This window comes from Terrapene carolina, unplaced genomic scaffold (assembly GCF_002925995.2).
Source record: "Terrapene carolina triunguis isolate 2854851 unplaced genomic scaffold, T_m_triunguis-2.0 Scaffold85, whole genome shotgun sequence".
Lineage (NCBI taxonomy): Eukaryota > Metazoa > Chordata > Testudines > Emydidae > Terrapene > Terrapene triunguis.
Genome location: NW_020664436.1, coordinates 14,577,285 through 14,602,154, shown reverse-complemented (window position 1 = coordinate 14,602,154; position 24,870 = coordinate 14,577,285). Strand labels below are relative to the sequence as shown.

General features: G+C 40.3%; 1 protein-coding gene across 1 annotated transcript in view; it reads right to left on the bottom strand.

The window, feature by feature from the left end:
* Positions 1-685: 685 nt before the first annotated feature.
* The window catches only part of ADSS2 (adenylosuccinate synthase 2), a 61,159-nt gene continuing 36,974 nt past the window's right edge, over positions 686-24,870 (bottom strand). Inside the window, exons 6-13 of the mRNA XM_024210258.1 lie at positions 21,387-21,494; positions 21,052-21,133; positions 19,318-19,444; positions 17,612-17,766; positions 16,765-16,889; positions 13,951-14,048; positions 2,159-2,308; positions 686-1,148 (exon numbers count right to left, since the gene is read on the bottom strand). Of these exons, the coding sequence (XP_024066026.1) occupies positions 1,096-1,148; positions 2,159-2,308; positions 13,951-14,048; positions 16,765-16,889; positions 17,612-17,766; positions 19,318-19,444; positions 21,052-21,133; positions 21,387-21,494 (898 nt within the window). The 3' untranslated portion in view covers positions 686-1,095. The remainder of the gene's footprint in view (positions 1,149-2,158; positions 2,309-13,950; positions 14,049-16,764; positions 16,890-17,611; positions 17,767-19,317; positions 19,445-21,051; positions 21,134-21,386; positions 21,495-24,870) is intronic.

Sequence of the window (24,870 nt, the reverse complement as noted above, 5' to 3'; positions counted from 1 at the left end):
ATAAACTAGTATTTCAATTCATTTCAGTGCAATTATAATAAAACCAAAGTGAGCACTGCACACTTTGTATTGTGTTGTAATTGAAATCAATATTTGAAAAAATCCAAAAATATTGATAAATGGTATTCTGTTTATCACTATTAAGCACGATTAACTTTAATCGCACGATTAATCTTTTTAATCACTTGACAGCCCTAATAGTTTTCCTTTTATAATTTCTACAGTGCCTTTGCCTAGTTGTGAAGTCAAAAACAGTTCTAATTATTGACACAGAAGAAATTTAAAGTTGCACCTAAAGATTAAAACTTTAAACATATGAATAAACATGATTCCTTCTAATTAGCAAGAGATTTACTTTACTTTAATATGCACTCAAAGTAGAGAAGTGCAGAAAATTGTTTTAAAATTAATATTTAAAAAAATTAAATCAGAATAGTTCATAACTTTATACAATATCAAATTTAGTTTTTTGCACATTTTCTGTAAACTTGTCTTAAGAGCCCCTTGCACACTCCCAACAACTCAAATCACAACTTTTTTTTGAACAAAAACCATCTCACACAGAGTTTAGACAATGTTTATAGCATTATAAAATCATCAGAATCCCTCTTTAATCACTCACTACAACAGCAGCCATAAAGAATACAACATATTTAGGAGTACAAATAATGAGGATGTAAAACCATTTGTGCAAAACTGCATTATTTTTACTGGTTAAGATTTCAGGGAAGTAACACCGCCAGAAGCATGGATATGACAATCAAGACAAAGTCAGGAAAATAATGTTACCTTCCATTTTCAAACATCAAGGATTATGTTATGAAGTAAATACTAGATGATAAAGAAAAGTCTGGTGGCACCATGTATAACAGTAATGGCAAGTGTCCTGGAGATATTGCCAGTTGGATAGAGAGCTGATATAGGTAGAGGTCAAAGTCTTTCAGGAGTAGCAATCAGTTTGGGAGACCAACTCTAGCATTTCTTTCCATGCAAGATCTATCCTTCCAACATCTTCACTTTGTAGGCTACTAATAATACATGTAAGACTAAGCAGTCTTATTGAGGAGTGTGCTTTCTTCCACGCATCTGAAATCTTTAAAACATGTGGATCATTGACTCTCTGGATTTCCCTACTCCAATCCATTTAACTGCAAAAAAGGAAAGGATAACAAAATAGTTTGCACTGTTTTACCATAGAGGAATTCAAACTCAAAGCATGACATTCTGGTAAAGGAAAAAAAAAAAAAAAAAGTTCTATGGCCGATGTAGAAGAATATGTTGCACTGATAGAATTGATAATTGCTATTAGAGAATGACATTTTGCATTTCTGTAGCAGCACCACATTCACAGATCCTGAAGCACTCAAGTGCCTGACCTTGAGCCACTGACTTCAAATGGAGAATGGCCTAAAATAATAAATTCTCAAAACCCTTCTAAAATATGGAAATATCAGTTTTACAGAGGGGAAACTAAGCATATAGAAGTTAAGTGATTTGCTGAAAAGTAACATTCTGTAACAGAACCAGGAATACAACTCCCATCTCCCAGTGTCTAGTCCTATCCTTTGATCCTAAAACCATCTTTTCTCAGAGTAAATAATTCAGTACTAGTTTAGGACAATATGCTGCCCTCCTTAGGCTGATTTAGTGTCTTACTTCTGAGTAAGTCCCAATGAAGTCAATAGACTACTCACAGAAGAAAATATTGATAATTAAACATAAGGGTGGCAGCACTGAATCCTTACTAGTATAATAAGAGTGACTAATCAAATATTGCATTCAGCTTTTCTGTTTTCCAAGTCCTACAAATAGGATTTTTCCTATTGCAAACAAGTGTTGTTTTTTAAAACAAACATGCAAACAGAACAGTGTGCATGTCAGTACTCAAAATCAGTTGGCAAATTATGATAACCCAGCACTGCAAATTTAGACTACACATATATACTGAAAACATTTTAAAGGTTGATCTTTTAGATTCTGCAGCTAAAATGAGGCTCAGCATTAAAATGTCCAAGTACAAAAGAGTCACTTTAAAGCTTATTCGAGCACTCTGGGTGCTCATTAAGTTATTTTTAGCATCTGAAGGTCAAGGGAGTTAAATTTAAGTTATTTCTATTTCAGATAGGTTTCTTGAAGCAGGAAAGTTTGCTTTACTTACCAGGAATGCCAAGCTCCATTTCTATAAAGCGAACATAGTTCTGTGCATTTACAGGCAGTTCATCAAATGTTCTTGCATTTGATATGTCTGTGTCCCATCCTGGGAATGTCTCATACTGAACCTCTACTTTATTTAAGACTTCCTGGTTTGCTGAGGAAACAAAGAATAAGTACTTATACAGTGAACATTAAATTATACAGAAGTTCTGTATATTTTTACAGAACCAAACATACAGCTAGAAGTCATTTTATCAAGCATCTTGTTTTACTGACGGTGACCTCAGAAAAGGAGCTTGCTTAATATTGCCTGAGCTTGAGAAATACTGCAAGCACAATAGTGTGAAATGACCCATAGTTTAAAGGTGGTGAAATAATGGGAATTCTTTTAATCAGGAGTAGATTTCAGTAGCTCTCCCTGATATGGAGTCAGACATTGGCCTACATTATTTTAAGCCATGGGTGTCTATTGTTCAATACTTAAGAGCTTATTACATAGTAGAAAGTTCTCTTATGTTGGAATCTAACCCACTCTAAACACAAATTCAGATTTAATGTGCCCGCCATCCTCTATATACCAGTATTTCACCACAGCACTGGTATTAAAAACAGACTTGTATATTGTTGCAAAATGTTGGGACTTATCCTCCACTTCGAGTGAGACACATTGCAACTGAGATCAGCTGAGGCACTTGAGCTAGTAGCCCTCTGGATTAAATGGAAGAACACTGTAGGTGAGACATTCTCAGTGAAGAGCCCTCATCTCAGAAACTCACTTACCCTATGAAGTTAAAAGAATCCAAGTCTGTTAACATTTAGAACACACTGCAACACTCCTATTTTCCATATGTGAGCCCAGCTCCAGGACCTGATGGTATTCACTCAAGAGTTCTGAAGGAACTCAAATGTGAAATTGCAGGACTATTAACTGTCATATTAAATCAGCTTCTGTACCAAATGACAGGAGGATAGCTAATGTGACGCCAATTTTTAAAAAGGGCTCCAGAAGTGACCCTGGCAACTAAAGGCCAGTAAGCCTCACTTCAGTACCAGGCAAATTGGTTGAAACGATCGTAAAGAACAAAATTGTCAGACACATAGATGAACATAATTTGTTGGGAAATAGTCAACATGGTTTTTGTAAAGGGAAATCATGCCTCACCAATCTACTAGAATTCTTTGAGGGGGTCAGCAAGCATGCGGACAAAGGAGATCCAGTGGATATAGCGTATTTAGATTTTCAGAAAGCCTTTGACAAGGTCCCTCACCAAAGGCTCTTAAGCAAAATAAGCAGTCATGGGATAAGAGGGTAGGTTCTCTCATGGATTGGTAACTGGTTAAAAGATAGGAAACAAAGGGTAGGAATAAATGGTCAGTTTTCAGAATGGAGAGAGGTAAATAGTGGTGTCCCCCAGGGATCTGTACTGGGCCCAGTCCTATTTAACATATTCATAAATGATCTGGAAAAAAGAGTAAACAGCGAGGTGGCAAAATTTGCAGATGATACAAAACTACTCAAGATAGTTATGTCCCAGGCAGACTGCGAAGAGCTACAAAAGGATCTCACAAAACCGGGTGACCGGGCAACAAAATGGCAGATGAAATGTAATGTTGATAAATGCAAAGTAATGCACATTGGAAAACATAATCCTAACTATACATATACAAGAATGGGGTCTAAATTAGCTGTTACCACTCAAGAAAGATCTTGGCGTCATTATGCATAGTTCTCTGAAATCATCTTTAGTGTTATTTACTCCTTCTCATAATACAAGAACAAGGGGCCATCAAATGAAATTAATAGGTAGCAGATTTAAAACAAACACAAGAAAGTATTTTTTCACGCAACGCACTGTCAACCTCTAGAACTCCTTGCCAGAGGGTGTTGTGAAAGCCAATACTATAACAGGGTTGAAAAGGGAGCTAGATAGATTCATGGAAGACAGGTCCATCAATGGCTGTTAGCTAGGATGGGCAGAAATGGTGTCCCTAGCCTCTGGTTGCCAGAAGCTGGAATTGGGTGACAGGGCATGGATCACTTGATGATAACCTGTCTGTTCATTCCCTTTGGGGCACCTGTCATTGGCCACTGACAGAGGACAGGATACTGGGCTTGATGGACCTTTGGTCTAACCCAGTATGGCCGTTCTTATGTTCCCAGGTGAATAAAGGTGCAGTGAAGTTAATGCATGTTAGGGATTTCACTTCATATTCTTATATTTTGAAATTTTATAGGAAGGTCTGGATGTCAAAATAGACCAACTTAAAAGAATTACATCATGCCTTTTGGAGAAATAAAGCACATTTTAAAGAACTGCTCATGTATTCCCAGGTTTTCAGAAGAATTCAGTAAGGCCAATGCTGAGTACTTTTGAAAACCAGCCAGATCTTGACCAGACAAGACAACTGTCTTTGTCCTGTCCAAATACCAGCAAAGTTAACTAAATATACTATTTGTCAACTACATCAATGAGAACGTGCTATGGGGACAGCAACAACAACAAAAAAAAAGCCCCTACACTAGCTAGATGCCCATAATAGCGCAGAATTCCTGAATAGGTAAATTTTATTAGTTTGTTACTGGCATTATTGCTTTGTTCTCTAGAAAAGGAACAGAAAATTTCTTGCCAATAATTTCCTTTCTGCTAGCAATGTCTCCCACAATTCTTGATGTCTGGCCTGCTCTCCTCACTGCAACTCATGGAGGCGGATCAGAGTTTTGGACCCACACGTTCTGGCCATGCCCCCTTAGCTCCTGCTTGCCTCCAGATGAGATATTCCCCAGCTGTAAAACTTTCATAACATTATTAACAAACATTCTAGTGATAACAAAATAACTATGTACATTAGACCAAGGAAGATGGTCTTATGGTAACAATTCTGCTTAATATCGGACTCTTGACTCATGAGCCATCCATGGTGAATAGAATTGTGGGAGATGCTGCTAGCAGAAAGGAAATTATCAGTAAGACATTCTCCGTTCCGCATCCCAGCATCTCCCACAATTCCTGATGTCTGGGAAGTAGCGAGCAGTGAACAGATGTAGAGAGGGTTATAGAAAAAGGTCAGAAAAGGGAAAACTGTATCCCTACCCATCTCTAAATATTTGCTCAAAGGCCAAAATCATATCCGGGCAAGCACCTACAACACTTTCCTACTAAAGGATGCCTCTGCAGAGAATAGGATGTGCAGTGCGTGGTAAAGGTGGCAGCATTTGACCTGGTGGGCACCTTACAAATTTCCACTGTGAATTCATTACCTCTTTTTGCCTACCAGTCATCAGGGATCACATGGAGTGTGCCCGGATTCCTTCTAGAACCAGAATCTCTGATGCCTGGTATGTTTCCACAATGCATAGTCTAACCCACCAAGCAATAGACGACTTGGAAGCTCTGAGTCCTTGGAATTTTGACTGAAAGGATACAAACAGAACACCTGATCTCCTTGTGGACCCTGTACGTTTGAGGTAAATTTTCAGAGCCCTTTGGCCATCTAAGCTGTGCCACATCTCCTCAGTGAGATGCTGTGACCTTGGACAGAATGAAGGTAGAATCACCTCTTGGGAAGAGTGGAAAAACCACCTCACCTTCAGGGAAAAATGATTTCTGAGTTCTGAACACCATCTTGTCCTCATGAAAAACGCAGTAAGATTCCTGCATAGAGCGCGCTGACAGCTCCAACACTTGTCTGGCGGGCGCGATGGCTATCAGAAAGCAAGTTGTGATGGACAAATAAAATGCTGACAAATTGACGTCAAGAAAACCAAGGGACCGTTTGTCAGAGCTCTCAGTACAAGTGGCCCACTTGAGAGAGAAAAAAAAAGGTCTAATTGCTGGCTTGGATAATCGGATCGCCCTAAGCAATCTGGCTACCTGGGGATTCACTTCAGAAGAAGTGTTCTGATGGCTTTGGAGAATAATGAGACCACTGCTTCCCTTTCAATAACCAGGCTGTAAGATGCAGCCAATTTGGTTACAGATGAAGAAGAGGACCTTGTGAGAGGTTGTCTTGTCTCTTTGGGAGCTGAAGTGGTGGTCCCAATTTCAGCTCTCAGGTCCGAAAACCAGGGTCTCCTTGACCAATGGGGTGTTACCAATATTACTGTCACCTGTTCTCATTTTATTTTCTAGACCGCCTTCCCTAATAATGAGAAGGGTGGAAATGCATAGAGGAGGCCCTGTGGCCATTTGTGTGATTGGGTATCTGTCTTCAGGGAAGCTGGGGTCTACTTCCCTAGTGAAGTACTTAAGTCTCTTTGGGTTTATGTGATTTGTGAATAGGTTGGTTGAGAGCAGACTGAATGACTGGACAATTAACTTGAAGACTTCCTGATTCATACACCATTTGGAGTTGTTCACCTTGTGCCTGTTGAGCCAGTCCACCTTCTGGTTCAGATCTCCCTTTATGTGAACTGCCCTGAGGGAGAGGAGAGAATGTTCTGCCCACTGCATGATTTCCTTTGCTTCAGCATGTAGCACTGCCCTTCTTGCTAACACCTTGGTCATACACATGTGTGACCGTGATGGTGTTTTCTGACCTAATCAGTACTGGTTCCCCTCTAGGCTGGACTGGAACATTTGTAGCACCAGCTTGACAGCTCTCAGTTCTAAAAGGCTTATGTTATAGGTCCCTTCCTCCAGGTTCCAGATGCCTGGAGCTGGTTGGGACCCCAAGGGTGTTCCCCAGCCCTCCAGGTTGGCACTAGTTGTGAGGTTCAGGGGAATCTGGAAGGCATATGAGCGCCCTTGCAGACACTGCCCTGGGCTGACTACCATTTTAAGGAGTTGATCACCTGTGCCGGAACTTGATCTTTCAAGCATTCCGGGAAGTAGTACCATACATTTCAGATGAAGTGGTCGGAGACTCTCTGCTGAGGGGGACAGAGGCGCCCATCTGTCGCCCTGACATTTCATCTCGGGAGGTATGCTACCTGCCGGGGGCCCATATCTGAAATGTTACGGAGGCATTGTCGAGGATTATCCAGCCCTCTGACTACTACCCCATGCTACTCATCCATGTGGGCACAAATGATACTGTGAGGTGTGACACTGAGCGGATCAAGAGTGACTACAGGGCTCTGGGAGTACGGGTGAAGGAGTTTGGAGCGCAGGTGGTATTCTCTTCGATTCTTCCTGTCAAAGGTAGGGGCCCGGGCAGAGACAGATGCATCATGGAGGTGAATGCCTGGCTGCGAAGATGGTGTCGCCAGGAGGGCTTTGGCTTCCTTGACCACGGGATGCTATTCGAGGAAGGACTGCTAGGCAGAGATGGTGTTCACCTTTTGAGGAGAGGAAAGACCCTATTTGGGCACAGACTGGCTAACCTAGTGAGGAGGGCTTTAAACTAGGTTCGATGGGGACAGGTGAGCAAAGCCCACAGGTAAGTGGGGAACATGGAGACCTGGGAGATGGGTCGGAAACAAGAGGGAGTGTGGGCTATAGTGGCAGAGAGAAAGGAAGGTCAGGGCAAAACTGGGAGGCAAGATCGAACCAGTATCTTAGATGCCTATATACATATGCGAGAAGTATGGGTAATAAGCAGGAAGAACTGGAAGTGCTAATAAATAAATACAACTATGACATTGTTGGCATCACTGAAACTTGGTGGGATAATACACATGATTGGAATGTTGGTGTGGATGGGTACAGCTTGCTCAGGAAGGATAGACGGGGAAAAAGGGAGGAGGTGTTGCCTTATATATTAAAAATGTACACACTTGGACTGAGCTGGAGATGGACATAGGAGATGGAAGTGTTGAGAGTCTCTGGGTTAGGCTAAAAGGGGTAAAAAACCAAGGGTGATGTCATGCTAGGAGTCTACTACGGGCCACCTAACCAGGTGGAAGAGGTGGATGAGGCTTTTTTTTTTTTTAAAACAACTAACAAAATCATCCAAAGCCCAAGATTTGGTAGTGATGGGGGACTTCAACTATCCAAATATATGTTGGGAAAATAACACAGCGGGGCACAGACTATCCAACAAATTCTTGGACTGCATTGCAGATAACTTTTTATTTCAGAAGGTTGAAAAAGCTACTGGGGGGAAGCTGTTCTAGACTTGATTTTAACAAATAGGGAGGAACTCATTGAGAATTTGAAAGTAGAAGGCAGCTTGGGTGAAAGTGATCATGAAATCATAGAGTTTGAAATTCTAAGGAAGGGTATAAGGGAGTACAGCAAAATAGAGACAATGGATTTCAGGAAAGCGGATTTTGGTAAGCTCAGAGAGCTGATAGGTAAGGTCCCATGGGAATCAAGACTGAGGGGAAAAACAACTGAGGAGAGTTGGCAGTTTTTCAAAGGGACACTATTAAGGGCCCAAAAGCAAGCTATTCCGCTGGTTAGGAAAGAGAGAAAATGTGGCAAAAGACCACCTTGGCTTAACCACAAGATCTTGCATGATCTAAAAAATAAAAAGGAGTCATATAAAAAATGGAAACTAGGACAGATTACAAAGGATGAATATAGGCAAACAACACAGGCATGCAGGGGCAAGATTAGAAAGGCAAAGGCACAAAATGAGCTCAAACTAGCTACGGGAATAAAGGGAAACAAGAAGACTTTTTATCAATACATTAGAAGCAAGAGGAAAACCAAAGACAGGGTAGGCCCACTGCTCAGTGAAGAGGGAGAAACAGTAACAGGAAACTTGGAAATGGCAGAGATGCTTAATGACTTCTTTGTTTCGGTCTTCACCGAGAAGTCTGAAGGAATGCCTAACCTAGTGAATGCTAATGGGAAGGGGGTAGGTTTCGCAGATAAAATAAAAAAAGAACAAGTTAAAAATCACTTAGAAAAGTTAGATGCCTGCAAGTCACCAGGGCCTGATGAAATGCATCCTAGAATACTCAAGGAGCTAATAGAGGAGGTATCTGAGCCTCTAGCTATTATCTTTGGAAAATCATGGGAGACGGGAGAGATTCCAGAAGACTGGAAAAGGGCAAATATAGTGCCCATCTATAAAAAGGGAAATAAAAACAACCCAGGAAACTACAGACCAGTTAGTTTAACTTCTGTGCCAGGGAAGATAATGGAGCAAGTAATTAAGGAAATCATCTGCAAACACTTGGAAGGTGGTAAGGTGATAGGGAATAGCCAGCATAGATTTGTAAAGAACAAATCGTGTCAAACCAATCTGATAGCTTTCTTTGATAGGATAACGAGCCTTGTGGATAAGGGAGAAGCTGTGGATGTGGGTATACCTAGACTTTAGTAAGGCATTTGATACCATCTCACATGATATTCTTATTGATAAACTAGGCAAATACAATTTAGATGGGGCTACTATAAGGTGGGTGCATAACTGGCTGGATAACCGTACTCAGAGAGTTGTTATTAATGGTTCCCAATCCTGCTGGAAAGGCATAACAAGTGGGGTTCTGCAGGGGTCTGTTTTGGGACTGGCTCTGTTCAATATCTTCATTAACGACTTAGATATTGGTATAGAAAGTACGCTTATTAAGTTTGCAGATGATACCAAACTGGGAGGGATGGCAACTGCTTTGGAGGACAGGGTCATAATTCAAAATGATCTAGACAAATTGGAGAAATGGTCTGAGGTAAACAGGATGAAGTTTAACAAAGACAAATGCAAAATGCTCCACTTAGGAAGGAACAATCAGTTTCACACATACAGAATGGGAAGAGACTGTCTAGGAAGGAGTACGTCAGAAAGGGATCTAGGGGTTATAGTTGACCACAAGCTAAATATGAGTCAACAGTGTGGTGCTGTTGCAAAAAAAGCAAACATGATTCTGGGATGTATTAACAGGTGTGTTGTGAGCAAGACACGAGAAGTCATTCTTCCCTCTACTCTGCGCTGGTTAGGCCTCAACTGGAGTATTGTGTCCAGTTCTGGGCACCGCATTTCAAGAAAGATGTGGAGAAATTGGAGAGGGTCCAGAGAAGAGCAACAAGAATGATTAAAGGTCTTGAGAACATGACCTATGAAGGAAAGCTGAAAGAATTGGGTTTGTTTAGTTTGGAAAAGAGAAGACAGAGGGGACATGATAGCAGTTTTCAGGTATCTAAAAGGGTGTCATAAGGAGGAGGGAGAAAAAAATTGTTCACCTTAGCCTCTAAGGATAGAACAAGAAGCAATGGGCTTAAACTGCAGCAAGGGAGGTTTAGGTTGGACATTAGGAAAAAGTTCCTAACTGTCAGGGTGGTTAAACATTGGAATAAATTGCCTAGGGAGGTTGTGGAATCTCCATCTCTGGAGATATTTAAGAGTAGGTTAGATAAATGTCTATCAGGGATGGTCTAGACAGTATTTGGTCCTGCCATGAGGGCAGGGGACTGGACTCAATGACCTCTCGAGGTCCCTTCCAGTCCTAGAATCTATGTATCTATAAGCCTTGAAGGCTCCTGATGTGTGATTGGGCCCAAGAAGGCTCGGTGCAATGGCTGGCCTCTTGCAGTTCTAAAACAATGAGAAGAAGTCTTGAATCTTCTGGATCTCTGTAGAGATGTATGTATCCTTGCCATCAAAGTGTCTGTGTCCATTTCCAAGTGAGTTATTTGGGTGGACAGATTCAAGGAACTTTTCTTGACGTTGATAATAAAGCCATGAGCCTGTAGATTCAAGGTCAGAGATGTAGCTCTGTGTGCAGCTGCTGGGGATGGAGCTCTAGTTAAGATGTCATCCAGGAAGGGATACATGTGGATCCCCTGTGATCTGAGTTTGCTATGATTATCACCAACATCTTCGTAAAGACCCAGGGGGGCAAGGACAAGCCGAATCAGAGATATTGATAATACCTTCTTCCATAAGCAAACCGTACAAACCTGCAATGACACTGTCTGATAGGGATGTGGAAGTATGCATCCACCAGATTCACTGAAGTCAGAATGGCCCTTGGCCTGACATTGTAGAGGTTAGGGTCTCCATCCAGAACTTTGTTTTCTTTATCCACTTGTTGAGTTTTGTGATATCTAGAACAGATTCCCCCATACACTTCTGAACAATAAAGAAGATGGAGTAGAACCCCAAGAATCTTTCTTCTGAGGAAACACTCTCTATTACTCCCATATCCAGGAGGTGAGAAATCTCATTCTGGATTAGACTGCACTTTACAAGGTCATTCAAGATTGGGGACTCGATGAAAAACGGATGGGGTGGAGCCCATAACTTGGAGTATTCCTGACTCACTATACATCTTCCTGACCCACTGGAAGCAACCATTCCTCCAGGGCTTTCCTCCCAAGCCCCGGTTCCATGCCTTTCTTCTGGAGAACCTGCTATCACTTTGCTGTTATTTCCACAAGGATGAAGGCTGAAAGGAATGCCTTTGCCTGATGGCCAGCCTGTACTTTCTCTCAAAAGTATGGTGTGGCATCCAAAAGGACTGTTTAGATTTGCAGCGTTGTCTGCCACTACCTTGTCTAGCTTCTCTCAGAAGGGTTCCCATGAATTTGGCAGAGCATAGAACCTGCTTCAAGTGGCTATCCACCTTCGAGGAATGGAGCCATAGGTGGCACCTGGTCACTGAGCTGGAGGCCATGGCTTTGTCCGAGAATGTCATTGCTTCCCGACGCTGTTGCCAGGGAAGCTCTCTTTAAAATAGAGCCAAAGTCAGGGTGATTTCAATACTTGAGGGCTCGGAGATCTTCCAGCCAGGAGACAGATGCCCTCACAAAGCAAGCAGCTGCTAGGAATGCCCTGAGGGAGGCTGAGAAGGCCTCAAAAAATCTTTGAGAGAAAAAAATGGAGGCCACTCTCTGTGGGGTCTTTAGAACTCCTCTTCTGAGGGGATAACTATATATTTAACCAGGGATACTATGCAGCAACCACCTTTGGTATCTCAGTATTCAGGACTTTTGGTTCCTGGATCCTATAGAACATAAGATCATTTCTGTTAGTGTGCTTGCTCTTGTCTGACTTATCCCATTCATCCCCAATTACTTCCTCAAAGGAGGAGTATAGGAGAATCACAGCCTCAGGGGAGGATTTTGAGGGGAGAAATTTGCTCACAGGCTTACTCGTAGAATTGGCCTTCAATTTCTCAGGGGGAAAAAGCTTTGCTGAGTCTTTCCCTGGTCCTGATAGGAGACAGAGCCCAACAATTCACCATTCTCTGTGGAGGAGGGGAAGGAAGAGGAGTCAGAGGATTCATACCTCCTAGATCTTCTACACCTTTTCTTCCCCTTTTCACACTTTGATTTGTTAGCTTTTTTAGCTTACTTTGAGAGCTTACAAGCTCTGTCACAGCTTTGGTGAGGCCTTTTGCAGCTAGCCTTGCTAAGAGCCTGAAATCCTCTCCTGAGAGCTCTTTCTGAGTCCTCGCCTGCTGGGTCCGATTCTGTCATGGAAGTGGGAGGGAAACCTTTTCCAAAGCCCTCCTGGCCAAACTGGAAAGGATAGAGAGTGCTTCTGAGCTCTGCTTCTTTTCCCAGGGTGCTCTAGACCAATTTTAGAATGGGGTACACTGCAAGTCTGCCTTCTGGTCCCCAGGGGCCCCTAGGACTACCCAGAGTTGACTGAGGTCCTCTTCATCCTTGGACTTCTTCCCTGCTCTACCCATAAACTCCTGGTCCATTTTTCCCATGTTGGAGCTGCAGGTGCTCAGGTGGGTAGAGGCTGAGTACAATTCACCATCTGCTGAGCTTGCAGTCTCACAGATGCAGCACCATTTGGATTTCATTTGTTGCTTTTTAGACTGCTCTACCATACCTGGAAGCTGCAGAGGAGCCAGTATGGAGCACTGCAGCTGATGTTCCAGGGTGTTCTAACATCTGGCTAAAAATGGCCTAGAGGAGTAGGGGCAGGGAGGAAAACCACTGCTCACTACTGCCCCAAATTTTGACAAAAAAACACCCCCTTTAGGCAGATGTGAAGGCAGGAGCTGTAAAAACCCGCCATCCATATGCTGCCACAGAGGAACAGAAACTAGAAGCAAGCAGGAATCGAGAGGGGGTGGCCTGACCATGAGGCTCTAAAACTCTGATCCACCTCCATGAACTGCAGAGAGGAGCGCATCCCAGATGTCAAGAATTGTGGACTGCAGAAAAAACAAAATTCAAATCTATACCAGAATAAGCTGATCAATAACTATGCAAAGGAGATATTTAATAATCATGAGATAAAAGTCATCAAGTAGAGTTTCTAAGGCTTTTCTTTAAAACATTTTGTATCACATCTCTAAGTCATCACGTATGTGATAGTGATATCCTTATACATGATTCATGCAATTACATTTGATTATCTCAACTGCTACTAATTAATCTTTGCCAGTTCTTCATTAAAACATTAAAAACCCCTAAGCAGCTTCAAACATTCTTCAGGTAATAACTTGTGACCCTTTAGTACTAGAACTATACACATACTAGAAAGTGAAAAATCCTAGCTCTCCCATTCCCATACAAGCACCCATCTATAGCTGGAGATATTAAACCTTAAAAATGCAATATTACCATGCATGGAAAAATAGTACTTTGAATAATTTATAGTATCTAAATTTATTAGTTCTAATTCTTCCCTCCCTCTGAGACTTGTACAGTTAGATTCATGTAATAAATCAGGATGAATTAAAAGGTAGCAAAATAATAAATAGTATCAAGAGTAAAAAAAATTAGGCATTTTAAAATTATTTTTTCTGCAAATTATTTGGCAGATAGAAGAGCTACAGGATGCAGTGGGAATGCCTTTTAGGCACTCATTGAGATGACATGTATGGCTTTGGCACTTGTGCAATCGCAAACTCACGAGGCACAGAAGTTTTATCTACATATACACCCTTTTTAAAGCACTCTGAACATTATATGACCGCTCAACACAGTAATTATAAAACAGACTCACCAGGAAAATAAGGTATGATTTCACCATTTAGTATGTAAGCAACTCCAACTTTGATTTCTGGAAATACATCCAAGATATCCAATTTCATAACAGCCAATCTATTTTTTTTTTTTAAAGAAAAAAAAAACACAAAAACAAGCCCTTCCTCTGTTAATGGCATTTTATAAACTCTGAGTTATTGGGCTAAAACTTAACTACATTTCTTTCCACTTGTCACATGAAATATTAAGCTCCAAAGCAACTATGAATCAAATGAGGAATAATTTTTTGTATGTTTAATAACCAAAGTTGTTGTTTCTATTGTTTTTTCATTGTTTTAAAACAAAGTCCAATCCAATAAAGTAAGATACAAGCAAAGCAGCTGTTGGATTGATACAAAATCTATTGAAATCAATGGGAGCCTCAGGGCATAATTCAGGATCTGGTCCAATTTCACACAAATATGATAAGATCATAATTCAAGGGACAGATTTCCCCCCCTCTTAAACAGAATGAATGGTCTACAGCTTTAATGGAACAATTACAGTGGATGAGAAACTGGATATGAGTCAGAAGTGTGTCCTTGTTGCCAAGAAGGGTAACTGCATATTGGGCTGCATTAGTGGGAGCACTGGCAGTAGATCGAGGGAAGTGATTATTCCTCTCTAGTTAGCACTGGTGAGGCCACATCTGAAGTACTGCATCCAGTTTTGGGCCCCTCACTACAGAAAGGATGTGGACAAATTGCAGAGTCCAGCAGAGGGCATAGGGGGTTGGGGCACATGACTTAGGAGGAGAGGCTGAGGGAACTGGGGTTATTTAGTCTGCAGAAGAGAAGAATGTGTGTGTGTGTGTGGGGGGGGGGGATTTGATAGCAGCCTTCAACTACCTGAAGGGGGGTTCCAAAGAGGGTGGAGCTAGGCTGTTCTAAGTGGTGGCAGATAACAGAACAAGGAGCCATGGTCTCAAGTTGCAGTGGGGAAGGTCTAGGTTGGCTATTAGGAAAAACTATTTCACTAGGAGGGTGGTGAAGCACTGGAATGGGTTACCTAGGGAGGTGGTGGAATCTCCATCCTTAGAGGTTTTTAAGGCCCAACTTGATGAAGCCCTGGCTGGGATGATTTAGTTGGGGTTGTTCCTGCTTTGAGCAGGAGATTGAACTAGATGACCTCCTGAGGTCTCTTCCAACCCTAATCTTCTATGATTGTAATTACTTAGGTTGCTTTGTTTACTTTTTGTGTAACAAATATGTGGTGATAGAATTCAGGGCTTTGGAGCAGAGCCCGGAGCTAGAGCGCAGAGCAGTAGGTTTGTGCCCGGAGCCGGAGCGGAGCCGGAGCAGAGCAATTGAAAAATTTGATTGCTCCAAATCCCTGATAGCATTAACTAATTTTGGATAAATTTAGTTCAAATGAGATAAAACTATCCTGAGGTGTGTCTAATGAATGGCTTCTAATGTATTTGTTCAGCAAGCTGTTATATGAACAGAGTTGAAATTAAACATTAAAAGCACTATTCAAACATGTAACTAGATGCACAGATAACCAAAACTGGGCAACTCCATAAATGTTACTTGTCCAAAAGTAGGCAAGGACAAGGAAAATGAATGGGAAGATGTAAATAAAGATCTACATCTACACTAGTCCATCTGTTACACCAAACAGTTTCATCTGAGCTTTATTTCAATGCTACTTGATTTTTTTTTTTTTTAATTACAAAATTTCTCAGAGGTAATTTGTAGAGTTTTAAATTGAAAAATTTGTATTCATTTATATCCACTTCTTGGCATCTAGTACCATTGGCTATTATATACTAAGGCTCCCCAGCTCTGGAATCATGAAGTGCACTCAGATGCTTTTTTTTAATATAAAGAGGGCGGAGGGTGAGAGAAGTGCTAAGTAACATGAACCAAATGCAAACAGTTCTTGGAACTGCATGAATAGCGAGTCGTTTTTTACTTTTATTAGAGAGACAGGTACGGAAAACTTTAAAAAAGTATGGTGACTCACTGAAATATAGACAGATAACACAAATTCCAGGGAGGGAGGAGGGAAGGGGGGAGGGGAAAAGGTATTTTAACCTCCATGCAGTTTTTCTGTACATGTATTTTTCAGAGCCATTTCTGCTGCTAGTTGTGTGTTAAAAAAATTCTACATCATGGGGAAGCAACTTCTAAGAGTGGGGACAGGGAGAAAAAAAAAGTGAAAGATGTGTTCAGAATATCAGGACATCCCATCTGAGACTGACAAGTTATGGTTAAGTATATTTTTTAAAAACAACTTGCAAATTAGTGATATTTCTAGTGTCTTCTGACATTAGCACTAACTATACACTATACTGACAAGTAAGACTAATATTAAAGTGTTTGGATCCGCATACAAAAGCTGGAAACAAGTTTAGAAAATATACATGTTGGAATGTAGACTAAGGTTATTTTATACGTTTACACAATATTTTAGTGCAAATATTCAAAGTATTTTAGTACATTCGAATATACCTTAAAACACCACATTGGACCCAAAAATGAGAAGTGTCTTATATAAGTTCTGATCTTTAAAAAACATAAGTATGGAAGATGGAGGTATCATATATATTGTTCACAATTCACACTCACTTTGCACAAAAGAGATGGAATCAACTGCTAAGCTAACACCCAAGGTATGTAACTTTTTAGGCTGATTAAACTTTTATAGCATTCATTTGAATAGAACCATTTTCTACCAATGCTGGTGAGAGTTTCATAGGAGTTACTTACTAGGAACTGTACAATTTGCTATAATTCATGTTATGCTACATATGAAAGCCAATTTGTCGTCAGCACCACAGAATACTCACGCAGTAAATCCATTAATCATGTGGGCGTATCTGAGTAACACAAGATCCAACCAGCCACATCTTCTTTTTCTACCAGTGGTCACGCCAACCTCCTTACCTCGTTTCTGCAGCAGTTCTCCAATTTCCTGATGGAAGATTTTCATGTGTATTAGCACAGCTAACAGAATATTGTAATAACCTTAAAGTCCCCCCCAATAATGCACAAAACTATCCACCAAGATAAAAATACAAACAAGTACCCTTACTATTGCTAGTGGGTTTTTCTTTTCTTTTTTAAATGTAAGAATGCTAGTTAAGCAAGCCATTTTCTCAACACTACATTTTCATTCAGCTATGTAATGCCTAACCTATTTCTTCACAACAATGTTATGAAGCTTAATGAAGTCTGAGATACTTGGCAATCAGACTGCCAGTGCTGCAAATTCAGCTGAGGATCAAAAAGGCAAGCTGTTTTTGGTGCAGAATCTTTACTCTTGGTAGCTTGCCTTTTTACAACTTGACCTTAGTTACAATTTTGCTGCTGGTGCATGTGATAGAATAAAATTCATCTTCCTCTCTGTCAGCATTAACAGTTCTGCAGAACTAAAAAATATGCAACAACTTTATAAACTAAGCACAGATGGATCACTGTGCCCAGGCAGCAGATTTGTTAACTGAGGAAGTTACTTTTCAGAGCATAGAAGTATTTTAAGGCAAGAAATGCCACTAAGTCTCATGCAGAATCTGATGCTGGGGATAGTTTTATACAGGCCACAATATGCCCTTAGCTTGAAGGAGTATTACTGGCTAAACCTATGAAACACATCCAGTTATTTTCCCACTTGTTGATCATATGAGTAATGCTTACATTATCTTGTTCTGTAGGAAAGGCACCAATTCCAACTCTAGTTGTGTATGCTTTTACAACTCCATATACTTCCCCAACATTCTGAGGTGGCATGCCCAAACCTGTGCAAACGCCTCCAACTGTACAATTCGAAGAGGTCACAAAAGGATACGTCCCTAATTAAAAATAAATAAATAAATTAGAGAACTGAAAAGTGCTATCACACTTTCTGAGAAAGAAAAACACACTGGTCCTTAAATTATTTTTAAAGTTAGTTAACCATATATAGGGTAATTTCATACTTATTGGGAAGAGTTCATTGGTGGATTTTGTAAAGCTATGAAGAACACCAAAATGAATACAGTTTGCAGTTAGGTTCTCTTTTTCATATTTAATGAATTCCTAATTTTCTTCTGTGCAATATGCATTCCTGCCCCACTGAAACCAACAGGAGATTTACCCTGACATCAATTAGCACAGGATCAAGCCCAGATAGTGAAGCAACTTTCAAGGGACATGCAAGCCAAAAATTAGCATGAGTCACCAGAAAGTATTGTCTGTGTCTCTATTACATAGTACGTCCACTCACAGCAAAAATATGAGGATTTTGAAAGGAGATTGAAGACCTGTCTACATTGCACACCACTGGCATTAGCATACCTGTAACTACAAACTGCAGTGTCCACACTGTGGTGTGTAGCTACATATGGCCATGAAAGGCTCTGGTGGGGGATAGGCAGTGGAGAAAAGGCTCTCGCAGTTCCCCACTGCTGGAACCTCTCCTCGCCACAGGGAGCTGCTGGAGCCTTTCCACACTGACGGAGTCTTTCCCTGCGGTGGAGGGCAGAGAAACACTACACGGCTATGGATTGGCACTGCTTGGGTTCATAGAGAGCTGTGTAGGATACATACCCTAAGGGTTCAGGGGTGTCTTCAATCTTCTTGCCTAAGCAATGCGTCACTGTCTACACTACTATTTATACCTATTAACATCCAAGAAAATACAGGATTTGCGATCTCAAATCTAGAGGTATAGCATGGAGAAAAGTAGTTCTCTTAGGTAGGTAGTTCATAAGCCATGTAGGTAAAAAAAAACCACTATCTTTAGTTTAATAAGCTCACAAAAGCCTGTAATATTGCATACTTTGAAGTATTTTAGTAATTACACTAAAAATATCTTGTCATACTGTAAAATAAATGTATACAGAAAGATCACTGCTAGCCAGCTCAGTTCTTTTCATAGCTCTGCTCCACAACTGTGAGCTATGAAATATGACTTTTATAAACGGTAAGAAAAGTCCATAGTAATTGACTCAGCTTTTTAACAGGACTGCTATATGCAAAGTAACTAGTTAATTGCATGTGACTGGTTTAGCCAAATATCACACCAACACCATTCAACAAGTTATTCTTAAAATCAAACCATGGGCCAAATCCTGACCTCGTGTGCATACTTTTACTGACTTCCAAAAAGCTTTAGAAGAATTTCCTAAATTTAATTAACACCTCTTTTTTCTAAGACCCAAAACTCAAAGAATGGTTTGGTATTTTTGCGGGGGGGGGGGAATTTTAGTGTGGAGTCAAAATCTGACTTAAAATAGGAAGTCTAGTGTTTCCTCATAATACAAATACACATTTTCCACAAGAGCACCATGGCACAGCCACTAGACATTTTCCTTTCATGGCACATACATACCACCATGTTTCTCAGAAAAAGTTATACCTACCAAAATCGATGTCCAGTAATGCTGCATTTGCACCTTCTACTAAGATTTTCTTTGGTGGTCCACGTAGAGCCTCATGTATGAAATAAACACCATCCCTCACCATTGGTTTAATCCTTTCTATGTAGCCCTAAGTAACACAAAAGGCTTTTTAAAGATTGGGTTTAATTAGTAGGTTATAAACCAGAATGATTAGGTGTACAATATACTCTAGTTATACGTTTCACTATGATAAAGCCAGCCAGAGGCCTCATAAGTACCACTCTGCCATATAAGTAACCAGGTTTGATTTTCAGTCCAAGTGCTATTGCCCATACTGACAACCCACTCATTCCTTTGACACAGAGGAAATAAAGAAGTGGGATACACATTCAGAAATAATCCTGCCTAGACAATTCTAGAAAGATACTGGGCTTCCCTGCGGTGCTGGTCATCACCCAGTTCTATTTGATCAGAAAGATGTGAGGGGCACTGTGTGTTGGTAATTGGGGCGGAGGGCAGAGATAATGGATATGAGGATCTCTTCCCAAAAGGACAAAAACGCAAGCAAAAAATGAAAATCTAATCCAAAATTTCTTAACACAGCATTTTGAATATTTTACAAATACAAATCTGAAAGACCACATTAATACTCAAACATGTAGCTTAAAAGAAACATTTTTATTACATTCAGCATCTTATTTGCAAGTGTTAAAGACTTCCCACAAAAGCCAGTTCTCTGAAATTCCATTAGTGACAATCTGGAGCCAATGGCCTAATGTCTCTTTATATTTATGCTAATAGAGAGAGGGGTTGTCTTACTCTTACCTATAGGAACTAAGTATTTTGTAACATGCAGATTAGTACTGAGCATACATCCTGTCCCCCATGAGTATGAATAGATGCTGTCCCATACTAATGATTTGGTTTACATGGAACACACAGCTTTACTCTTTCAACTTTTTAGTATACCACTGTAAAAAGCATAGTAAATACAAGTCATTTCCCCCCAGGCACTGTGATGTTTTTATGTCTCCACTCCACACAGTAAACTGTTGATCTATTGGCTTCCCCCACCCCCCAAAATTTAGTGCATATGTAAGTATAATGAAAGGATTACAAAACCTTCAACATGTAACTGATTCTCCATCAACAGGGCTCAGAATTCCACAGATAAAAAAATTACATAGTTTTACAGTTAACTGGAAGGGAAGAACTCCAAATGCTCCACTCTTCAACTCATCTGTGTGTTAGGAAACTGGGTCCAATGATAACCAATAAACTGCTAAAAGGATAACTTTTTCTAGTGGATGTTTGGTAATAAAAATCTTTGCTCAAGTCTCTTTAGAATTCTAACAATTAACTGCAGAGTTCAGGCTTACGTCACTCTCAGTTCTCTCCCTGTTCTTCATCATAACAAAGTTGCTTTCAAGTCCCCTAATTTTAATGCTTACTTTTTTGGCTGATATATGTGAAGAAACGTGAGGTGACACTTGTGTTCTAAACACCCAATTCCTTTTTAATTTATAATAATCTTCCTGAAGTAGAATGTTCCAACAGAGCACAAATTAAGACTGACAGTCTTCTTAAAATAAGAACTAGAAATCTATTTAAATGATTGATATTTTATCATCAGGCATATGAGGGTTATTTATCAAAATAAAAACTCACAAAAATGTTTGATGATCTTCTTTCTAGGGATTCACAATAAGAGCACATACAATTAAATAATTTGTTGTAACACAGAAATAGTTTTACCTTGAGTTTTTTCAATTCCCCTTCAAGGTCTATCTCTAAGGTTGGATATATAGCTTTGTACTGGTTAGCTAACACTTTGAATCTGAAAGGCAAAAACAATTCTTCAATAATTTTGCTCAGCAACATTTTAAGATTTACCACCTCTTGATACAAAGTTACTTTTTGATTACACAATTAAAAGAAAATTCAGATAGATGCATCCAGTTAAGACTTTTTGGAATATAAATTAGATATTTATCTGGAACATGCCAAAATATACCATTAATATAATTCGTATACTGTTAGTCTAAAGTTATGCTTGAAAGGTTACATTTCAAATATAAAACTAGAATTACCTCTCTGAAAATTCACCAAAATCAGAAACAAGATCACACATTCTGAGCCCACTTCGAGCTGCTTTCGAAGAATAGACTGGACCAATCCCTTTTTTGGTCGTTCCCAAGCTTTCAAAAAAGTAAAAGTCATACATGTTACTCTCAAAATGAGAAGACAAAAAGCTAATTTTAAAAGCAAACCAAGTTGTGACTAACAACATTTAACTTTGACCTCTGACCATTTTTTCTTAATGCTTAACTTAAAAATTTAATGTGTATTAGCTCAATGGTTTGAGCATTGGCCTGCTAAACCCAGGGTTGTGAGTTCAATCCTTGAGGGGGCCACTTAGGGATCTGGGGCAAAATCAGTACTTGGTCCTGCTAGTGAAGGCAGGGGGCTGGACTTTATGACCTTTCAAAGTCCCTTCCAGTTCTAAGAAATAGGATATCTCCATTTATTTATTTATTTAAAAATAAGGACCTCAAAGGAGTTTCATAAAATTAAATCCTGTTTGTGAACATGTTTACATTTTTCATATATTTTAAGTGTTAATTTTTTAAAGAAGCCAATCTTCTGCATTTTCCTCCCTGCTTCACTGACATTTCTTTTATATAAATCCTGACAGGTTAATTTCCTCTCTAATTGCATGCGCAAGGAACTGATTCTGCTGACCCTTTGATGATGTGAACTGAAATTAGCCACGCACCAGATCACTTCCGGGATAGGTTTTATTTATCCAGAAGACAAAAAATTTCTCTTGAGGAAAAAAGATGGAGGAAGGTCTTGTGCACTGAAGTGACAAAAGACACAGGACTAATTTAAAATATGTATGTGAAATCTTTCAATAAACACTAGACTCCACATAGGAACAAGAAGAACAGGAACTTTGCTCAGTATCAGAAGAGGACATGCCTAGACGGAAGGTTCTGAGATATGAAATACCTTCAAGAATTAATTAGATTTGCAGAACTGCTAGCATCTGAAAAATTAAGCAGCTAGTCTAAAACAAGAAGGTATCTAAACTGTTTCTCCTGAAACAATGTAGAACTGACACTAGCCTTCTTTCATCTGGAAACAGAGAACAACCCATGCCAGTGACATCGCAAAATACAATTATTTGTCTCCATTGCTTTCAGAGAGGAAGTACAACCAAAAAACCTAGACCTGATCAGAAGAATGAAAAACAAGCTAATAAAATGGTAGTCTGCATGGCACTCGTGGCAGTTATAGATCAAACAGATGGAACACTGTATTGAGAGACTGCAAAGCAACTTTATTCTCAATTTCCAATTAGAAAACAAAATAGGCTTCAAAGAATCTAATCTTCTATTAAGTACATTGATATCTACTAATGAAAAACTATATTATTCCAAATTAATTATTCATTGGTTATATAAGAGTTGAATCTGATGACTTCAGCAAGGATTCCTCATATACAATTTTGTCCTAATTTTTAATTCTAATGTCACGTCATGACATGTTTCGCCAAAACAAATGTGGGTTTTTTTTAAGTTTTAAAGGCATTTCTGAGAGGCATCATAAGAAAGCTCACCTAAAATAGTCTTAATACCTGTGTCTAACCCATCTTAATTGGGCTAATACACAGCCACAATATACAGCCTTCTGAGGCATCATCCACTGTTAACTGGATATCGACATTAATGTTTAGGCTTCTAAATTCACACCAGTATTACTTTTGCGTGCCCAGAAGTCCCTGTAAAACAGAAATGTTTAAGCCACTGAAAGTTTGCAATGTAAATTTAAGACAGGACAAAACAAGTGAAACCAGTAAAAAGATTAAGGATGAGTTTGGAGTGAGAAATAGGGGAAAGGGGGCACAAAAGTTACATAATACCATGTTATGTTTGTATGTAGACAAGATGTAACACGTGCCTTTTGCTTATCAATATTAATACTCTTATTCCAAATTAAATAAAGCTTAAGTGAATTTTGAGGGAGAGCAGACTTGAGTGAAGGAAGGGAGGGAATGTAAAAAGGGGAGAGGACAGAGTAGATGGAGAGGGAAAGAAACTGGAGGCTGGCAGATATGATGGGGCCAGGAAGATAAATGGTTCATATAAAGCCATTGCATTTTCTGATAGAAAACAGTTCTGGGATGTCTAGTGTTGGACCCAATACAGGATGCAGGAGAGGCAGAGGGAGATTTTTGGAGCTCTATCCCCCGAAAGCCCTGTGGAGAAGACAGCAGTTGTTGTTAGATGTTGCTGGGACTTTATGTCCGCATGCTGACTGTGGTAGGAAAAAGGGTGACCAGGCTATTGTTTTATTTATCCCACAAAAAATATGGGATTTGTTTTTTGGTGGGCACTCACTGGAGTTGAAATGGGAGGAGGAATGGTGGAGAGTGGAAGAATGCAGAAAAGAAAGAGTAGGGAGGCAGAAAAAGGAAACTAAGAGAAAGAGGGAGATTGGGAAGCTGAGCAGGTGGCAGTGGTAGCAGAGCAAAGGTGGACCAACAGCCACTGGCAAATAAGAGTGATGAGAGTGTCCATATTTCAGAACTGAGTAAAGATATCAAAAGGCTGTAAAGTCCTTCTGGGCTCTTGGAGTGGAACAAGGAAAGCTCACAATTGCCTATAATACCATCAACTGTCATCAATATTGCTTTGGACAAAGACCTCCAAGGCACTGTACTTTTACTAAAGTGAATAGAGAAAACTTTATAGCAGTCTTAGGGAATGTCTACACTGCAGCGTGTACCTGTATGTTGGCATGCTCACACATGTGCAGACACATTAGGCAAGCCTGTCTTCAAACATTCATACCGCAGAGCCGAATACGCCCCATACTTTGTGTACCAGTGCTCACACTGGCAGTGCAATTAAGTATGTTTTGGGCTAGGATTCCTGGGGAAGTATCCTAGGTATCTTAGGCTACGTCTTCATTACCTGCCTGAATCGGCGGGTAGAAATCGATCTCTCGGGGATCGAATTATCGCGTCTCATCGGGACACGACAATCGATCCCCGAATCGATGCTTGTACTCCACCAGCGCAGGTAGGAGTAAGCGCCGTCGACTGGGGAGCCGCGGAGGTCGATTTGCCGCCGTCCTCACAGCGGGGTAAGTCGGCTCGGATACGTCGAATTCAGCTACGCTATTCGCGTAGCTGAATTTGCGTATCTTAAATCGACCCCTCCCCGTAGTGAGGACGTAGCCTTAGGATCTCACCATAGTCATGTTGCTTAATGAAGGTGCTCAGAGACTACAATGATGAACCTGGTACAAAAATCTGTATGGAACAGAACAACACTGGAGCTGCTCTAGGAAACTGTTTGTGATGTACAGTGGGAGAACTCTTCTGTCCCTTCCAGATCCCTGTGTGGAAGCAGTTTTAGACTGTCAACACATTTAGCCAAGGCACTTATTACTGTTTCAGTCATTTGTCAAGATGCAGACTTATCAAGACAACAGGGCTGGCTCTAACTTTTTTGCTGCCCCAGGCAAAAAAGAAGAGCGCCGCCCCGCCGTAACGCCCCCCCCCCC